The sequence below is a fragment of the Gambusia affinis genome, linkage group LG06 (genome assembly GCF_019740435.1).
Source record: "Gambusia affinis linkage group LG06, SWU_Gaff_1.0, whole genome shotgun sequence".
NCBI lineage: Eukaryota > Metazoa > Chordata > Actinopteri > Cyprinodontiformes > Poeciliidae > Gambusia > Gambusia affinis.
The window spans coordinates 20611864-20619739 of NC_057873.1; the positions used below are offsets into that span (position 1 = coordinate 20611864).

Sequence of the window (7876 nt, forward strand, 5' to 3'; positions counted from 1 at the left end):
CAGGCCTTGCGCTATCAAGAAAAATCCAGGCTGAGCATGTGTAATTACACTATAATGCATCCCAAAATGCATTTTGGGATGCATTAAATATTACCCAATAAAATCTTTTACATTTAAATGTTTGCATTTGAAAAAGGCATACGTTTCTGAATATAATATTTAGCAATAGATAGATAGATAGATAGATAGATAGATAGATAGATAGATAGATAGATAGATAGATAGATAGATAGATAGATAGATAGATAGATAGATAGATAGATAGATAGATAGATAGATAGATAGATAGATTGATCTGTCTAAATGTTGTTTTTTTTAAAACGTACTTTCCTTGTGTTTAAATCTTTGAAAATGAAAAGTCTTAAAGAGTGTTGTGATAAGAGTTGCACTGGGAGAAAGTTACTTTGTTAGAATAAGAACTCAATTTAGCATCCTACAATTTAGCCACAGGGCTTCCATTAAAGTCAAATTCGCAAACAATCTAAGCTTTTTTTACCCTGAGGCAACTGCTGCCATTGTCAAGGAACAGATTTGCATGCCACCTTCTTGAAATAGATTCAAAACGTTTATTAGCATACTCTATTAATAAATATTTTATCCATTAACCACAGGCTAGCTTCAAGTTTTAATATTAATTTTAACATAGGAACAATCCAAAATAATACTAATAGTCAATTAAAATTGAATTAAATAAATAAAGCACAATAAAAATAAAAAGATTCTCACTTAACTAAGCTATTCCTCTATATTTAAGCAGTCAAATTGTGTCAAATTAACATAATTTCTTTGGAGAAATATTGAAATCTACAAATGTAAAATTGAGGCAATTTGCAAAACAAATTTTATTTCTTTCATTCCAACAGGTTCTTTCATAATTCTGCTTCATCAAGAAATATTATATTTTTAATAACTGCATCCAAGTGATCACTTTTAAACATTAAAATTGTGAGCTGTAACAAAACGTAGCATGCAACATTGGTTTTATGTTTCTTTAAAAGAATAAATGACACACCAATGCATGGTGCATTGGATATTACCGTACAACAAACATTACATAGAAATAGTTGTTTTGCCCACAAAAGACTTAGAGCAAATAAGGATTAGATAGCTCTGACATTTTTCCTTTCCTCAACATAAAAGGGTGGGCAGCTTCTGTCCCTGCAGTAAAGCCTAGTAACAGAGCTAAGCGGTAAGATTAAATTTATCTTAAGGTTTAGTGGAGCATCCACATGAGAAAATAGTGTCAAAAACAACTCAATATTTGTTTAAAAAATATCTTAGTAGCATGTATCGACCCTTTCAGCAGTTCGATTTGAGAGATTTTATTCAAAGTTTGACAAAAAGAGTCTGACTAAATCCAAATGTCATCTCCTGACCTTGTGTCACTATGACCTCCTCGTCCCACCTAACCGATGACACGTAATTCAGGTGGTGGTTAAACCATTCATGGAGCTATGGAAAGGCCTTTGGTTAGCTGATGCATCATGGGCTGATCCTTTTGACTTACAAAAGATTTGATTCAGTATGACTCTACTTGTCAAGTAAACAGTAATCAAGCCTGAAGCAGATGCAATTTTTTTGTGCTTGCTAAGACAGAGCAAAATTATTATCAAATTCAATTTATTCACAAGCTATATTTTTTGTTGTTGGTTATGGCAACAAATTTCAATCACAGAAATTAAATGTTTTTTGTTTTTTTTAATGATAAATCAGTATGCATCAGCCAATATGATAAAATTGTGTTTTTCTTTAATTTGAAATTATAGAATGCATTTGCATTTTTCAATGCTGACTGGGGGTAATTAAGACATACCCAAAATATTTGGTAGCTCTTCAAAGCAGACATTGAAAAGTTACCACATATCGTGATTATTTTGCAAATGTTACAGAAGAAAAATATTTTCATTTTTGAGGCAATCTGCAAGAACATTTCCTCCCATTTGATTTCTAAGTGTGCCTATGAAAAATCTGTTTTAGAGCTAGAAAATTATGGCCCTGGCCTGAAATCCAGTGGGAATTGGGAAACTGTGTCCCCATGTGTGCTAATCAGAAAAACACAAAGGTTAGGCAAAGATTAAGGGGTGAAAAGAGATTCATTAAATCTATTATTTGACAATTAAAACAGTGGCAAAAATGAACTAGTTGTGTATTTTAGAAGCCATTTGTAATGCTATTTGCTAAATCATAAAACAGCTGGATTTACTAGGATGCCTTTTTGCATCAGTGATTCTAACAGCTTTTGGATCCATTTTCACTAAGCTGGTGCACTGAATTTGCACTCATTTAAAAAAATAAATAAAATAAAAATAAATAAATAAAAAAAATTTCATCCCAAAAGGAAACTTTATTCATTTCTCTTTTACTGTGTATTATAATCTTATTGATCAACCCCACCTACAAGATACGTGTTATGCTTTAATACCTTTTTTTTTAAATATATGTATATCTTGAATTTTAAAAACCACACGAACACTTCTGTAAGTCTAAAAATCTTGCATAGATAAAAAACACACGCAAAAAAACAAAAACAAAAAACAGAACACCTAAATCCAGTACGAGGAGTAAAAAGGATGTGGCCTCACCAGTCATTCAAATGTAATTGGAACAGCACCATCTTGTGGACGGTAACTTCAGTTCATCTGAATATACGTGATGCCGATTTAGCTGCTGACAATTATTCATTCTTAAGTGACATTTTGATGTGGAAAACATACACAAATTTTTTTTTATTATTATTATTTCAATTGGGATTACAAAGACAATTAAATCCGTCGTCAATGTTTTCACTTTACAGTCTAGTGTTGGAGCATTTAGATCACAGCACAAGAAAAGAAAAACAGAACATACAAAAGGGTATGTATATAAGGCACAGAGAACTTATTTATGTACTTTCTTCTCTTGACAAACAAATGACTATATTCCTCGTGACAAAGATATTGTGTCAGCGAACATGAAAGCTGACGGCGTGGTAAACTTCCTTGGCATGGATGGATGCTGCAAGCTCAAACCTGATCTCCAACATTTTGGCTGACTGAGCTTGTTTGTTCCAAAGAGAACGGATGTTAAAAAAGTGCGGAAGTGCCTTAAAACACAACAACAAAATTCAGACAAATAGTTTGCAATAAGGGTAATTTCTGCTGTCAACGAAGACTGAAGAGACTTTCTCAACAACAACACAAACACTCAGCGAAAGTCAGTTATTTGAATATAATGGTGCCAAATACCTTTTCTCTAAACTAGTTACACTGGGCATTTTTTACAATTAAATGAGGCTTTTATACAACAAATAAAGGTAAAATGTTAATAAGTAATTCAGGATCATATTAGCTCACACAGAAAGGAAATAAAGTACATTGCAGGATTTTGTGTAGATCTATCATATTAGCATTCTCAATGCAAGTGGAAAAAAATGTCCCAAACTGTATTGTGTTTTCAAATAAGCACTGTGCTTCTCTTAGAGCAAACAAAGCAAAACAAACAAACAAACAAACAAAAAAAACAACTGAAAGAAAGCACAGAAAGCTGTCTTAATGTTTATTGTCTGACAAAAACTGTTCAACAGCCACCCCTAGGTTTGACTGTCTCACTTTCTAAATTGTAAACTCCCTTTTTGGAACAGCACCACCACAAATGACCGGGCCACAGTTCACAGCAGCTGAAAGCAACATGTGTTTTTATAAAAGTGCGTTGGTTATAAACATGTTGTTTGTACCTTTGAAATAACAATCATCAGGTGCATGTAAACTAAAATATATCTTTTTAAAATGCACACAGTAGACGTTTCAAAAAAGATGGCATAGTGTATTCCATTTACTTAAAAAAAAATATATATAAATCTGTCAATGCAGAGAGCTGATTTTCCTGTAGACTGAAAAAAATCCACTGAGTGTCTGAAGTGGAAAGCTGGCCGAAATGTCAGTCAGTGCGTTTTAGCTACAACCTTCCGTCGTTGGTCTCTCTCCTGGTGCCATCTCTTGCGCCTCCGTATGACAAAGCCAACAATGTCCACCATGAAGGCCCAGGACAGAGCGTACATGGCCACTCCTCCGCATTTGATGAGGAATAAGGGTCTCGGCGAGATCAGCTCACAGTACAGCATTGTACCTCCCACAAAGATTCGCATCACAACAAACAGCAGCACAAACACGACATCCACAGCGTCCCCGAGCGGAGTCTCGTAGCGTCCCGTCTGCTTGAGGAACCAGCGCGTCTGCAGGAGGGGGTTGGTGATTTCGCTGCCGAAGAGAACGGCGCACGATTCGATTCCGGACTCGCCCAGCCACAGGGTCATTATAATTCCCAGAATTGTCATGGTGTGGTGGGCCAGCATGACAAGTCCCTCAGTGCGGAAGTACAAGCACCAGGCCATGTCAAAAATGAAGTAGCCCAGACTGATCACCAAGGCACTTATTTGTAAAGGGGTGTTCTTGGTGCCTGACATAACAAAACAGAATCAGACTTCAGCTTTTTAAATACAAAAATGCAATCACTTGGAAAAAACGTATTTAAGTATATAAAAAGAAGCAACAATGAGGTTTCACATTTCTGCAAAAATTCACCATATCTGTTTCCTACCTGGCTCACTGAATGGCCAGGGTCCATCCACATACCCTATGTAAGCTGTGATGCAAACCGCCACCATGCCGTGCACGAAAGTGACTAGGCGACAGTTCCATTCGTAGCTCCTACGTCCGTTGAGGAAGCACAAGATGAAGTAGAAAGACGCCCAGCAGCAGAAGCAGAGGAGTGTGAAACCTACAAGCAGCACCATCGTCTCCCCTGAAGACAAAAAGCAAACAGAAAAGAGCTAGAAATAAACAAGAACTAAAGCAACTAAATAAGTATTTAGCGTCCTTTAAATCACCTTATAGAAAAGGAGAACAATGCAAGGAGGCAGATATCGCCCCCTGTAATATCACTTACAGTAGAGAGAGGCAGAAATGCCATCCGAAGGCTTGGACTGTGCAGCCTTTGTAAATGACCAACAATTAGCCTTTGCTTGAACTATAATAGTACTATAGTCGGCAGGCTGAGGGTCTGGTGGGGTGAGGGGGACGTCTCTTCTTCTGCTGTGACGTTTGTGCTAGGAGGTGAGACCGTTGCAGACGGACAGAACCACCCTCTAAAAGTAGAACAAGATGCACTCTAAACTCTGGAGGCCTTTGGAGCTAATTTCAAAACAGGCAGAGAGGTTACCGGGTGACGGGCCTCAGACAGGATCCCATGAGGAACACAGACTTTCGCCGCTGCCGTCAAATGCCATGTGAGCTTTAAAAACACCCTAAGTCGGTGCAAACGAAACTATTTTTGTCTTGTTCACGCTGCACAGTGGTTCCAAAGTACATGCGTTGATTTTTAAATATTATTTTGGTTTAAGTTTTATTCTTATCCTAAGAGGTTTTATAAATGTACTTGCATCAAGAAAATATTATTAAAATATGGATAATGGCTGTGACTTACAGCACCTTGCAAAAATATTCCCACCCTTGAACTTTCTCACATTTTGTTCAAGGCAAAGCCACAAACTTCTAGTTTTTTTCTCGTTAGGGTTTTATGTGATTGAACTACACAAAGTAAGGCCTAATTGTGAGACATTTTAGTGTCATAAAGACAAAAGAACACAGAAGACCGGTCAGAGATAAAGTTGTGGAGAACAGTATGGTTCGGTTAGAAAACAATATCCCATGCTTTGAATGTCTCCTAGATAAAGCATCATTCAAAAATGGAGTGAAGAACTTTTATAAGTGGATTTTTGTAACTGAAATATAACAGAAAGAAAAATACATTGCTAGATAATACAAACATCTTAATGTTACACTCAAATATTATGTACCCTGCTCTACAATTTTTTAACCAAAGGAAAAACAACAGGCCTACGTCTCTTCCAAATGCCATTAATACTTACAAAGACAAACGTTTTCCAAGGTGCAAAGCGTATGTACTGCATTCAGCAGTTCTTTACTTTCTCCTAACTGCCTAAATTCTTGTTGACAAGGTTACGGAAGAAAAACACGTAATTGTACGTAAACTTCTGCACAGAGTCATATTAATGTCTGTGTGTATGAGAGCCATTTTAAGTTTTTTAAAACTTAAGAACTACTAAACTTTATTTCACTGCTGGAGTTCTCACTCTGTCATGTTTCTGCAAATAGGGGAGACTGATGTAAAAGTAAAAGTTGAATCACCCCTTGTTGCTAGGAAACAGTAAAACATATTGATCACGAGGCCAAATAGAAATCACAGATGAAATGAAAAAAACTGGAATTAACATAAACAGTCAACAGAACCCCCCCCCCCCCCCCCCCCAGGACAAACAATGAGGATGAAACAGTGCAGACAAAACTGAAGAGGCAAAATCTAATGAAATAAACAATTAAGACACTACAAAAAGAGGAAAATAAATGAAAATCATTAAACACCTAACGATAATTGGGGTAATTTTTCAGATGCAAAATTTCAGAATTCTCCATCTATTTATCAAATTTTTAAGTATAAATACAAAAGTTTCCAATTTATGTGGCTGGCTTTTTTAAAAAAAAAACAGAGAGTAGGTTTTAAGTAACATATGGTGGATGGATGGACGTAGCAATGTACACGAAGGTGGATGGTGTTCAGACAATAAAACAAGAAATAACTTTTGAAAAAACATTAACACTCTTCCACACTGCAAATGAACTCCATGGGCTGTTTTGTCCTGATACATCCTAATACACATCTAAATGTTAGTAAATATTGAACAGTAGTTTAATGGTCTATTGACTTTTTAAATGATTAACTTAAATGAAAAATTATATAATATCTAATTACTTCTATTGATCCTCAAAGATTACAGTTCATTCAGCTCATTTTGTGCTTTAATAAATCCACTAAATCAATTTTATTTTAAACAACGGCAATGTACCTAATTAGGTCAATGACTACAAATTATAAAACTATATACAGAAGATAAAACAACTGGCTGCACAGTGGTGCAGTTCGTGGCACTGCTGGCTTGCAGCAGGAAATCATGGCCTAGTGTCTTTCCGCATAGTTTGCATGTTCACCCTGTGAATGTATGGGTTCCTCTCACTGACCAAAAGCAAGACTTTTCGATCTCTCAAAATTGTCCTTAGGTGTGCGTGTGCATTCCTGTGTGACTGTGTTGCCCTGTGATGGACTGTCGACTAGTCCCCTAATTCTGCAACCGTGCAAGGAAAGATTTAGATGATAAGAACATAAATAAACATTATGTTTTTCAGGATACAAGTAATAATTGGGAACCCCTCCTGAATAGAAGACATTCTATATATTTTAACTGCGCCTAAAGGCGAAAGTGCCGTTTCCATGACAACCTAAAGGAAAACAGGACATGGTAACAAGTTGAAGCAATATAAATATTTTGTTTTCTCGTTTGAGTATTTTACAGATGAAACCGTTACAGAAATATGCTGGTAGACAGCTAAAGGCACCGGTACTAAAAGCTTATCCACCAGCCATTAGGATGCTTTTACTACCCCACCTGATACCCTGCTAACCGTATCAGGTAGCAAGCTAACTAGTTGTAGCAGGCTATGCTTATATAGAACATTAAAGCATTTTCTCCGGCTTTCACAAGCTCTATAAAATAGCATTACCTTATTGGTAAACATCTGTCGGTGTCTGCGCCTAGATGCTGTTTGCCGTTTTCCTCTCTATGTATGTTTTCTAACGGAAAGAGAAGTGTGACACACTAGCTGCTATTTGTTGTCCTTTCTCCGGGCTGCTCCGGTAGCAACAGCCTCCATCAGCATCCTTTGGTTCTCAGAACGCTTATATTGAGTACTATAAATGTAAACATTTTATATTACGCGAAGTAACAAAAGGAAGGTGTTCTGAGTAAATAATATTGAACCACGAC

The 7876-nt window shown here is 36.4% G+C and overlaps 1 protein-coding gene across 4 annotated transcripts; it reads right to left on the reverse strand.

Moving 5' to 3' along the window:
• Nucleotides 1–3521: 3521 nt before the first annotated feature.
• tlcd5a (TLC domain containing 5a) lies at nucleotides 3522–7846 on the reverse strand. 4 transcript variants are annotated; one of them, XM_044120584.1, is made up of 4 exons: nucleotides 5906–6126; nucleotides 5735–5758; nucleotides 4576–4786; nucleotides 3522–4434 (listed from the first exon to the last, which is right to left on the reverse strand). In XM_044120584.1, exons 1-4 carry the CDS (start codon nucleotides 5945–5947, stop codon nucleotides 3920–3922), a joined length of 792 nt encoding a protein of 263 aa, XP_043976519.1. In that variant the 5' UTR covers nucleotides 5948–6126; the 3' UTR covers nucleotides 3522–3919. The 4 variants fall into 4 exon arrangements, with proteins under 4 accessions (XP_043976519.1, XP_043976520.1, XP_043976522.1 ...); XM_044120585.1 differs by lacking the exons at nucleotides 5735–5758; nucleotides 5906–6126 and adding an exon at nucleotides 7614–7846 and having other exon boundaries at nucleotides 4576–4779; XM_044120587.1 differs by lacking the exon at nucleotides 5735–5758 and having other exon boundaries at nucleotides 4576–4779; nucleotides 5906–6125.
• Between the last annotated feature and the right edge of the window lie 30 nt (nucleotides 7847–7876).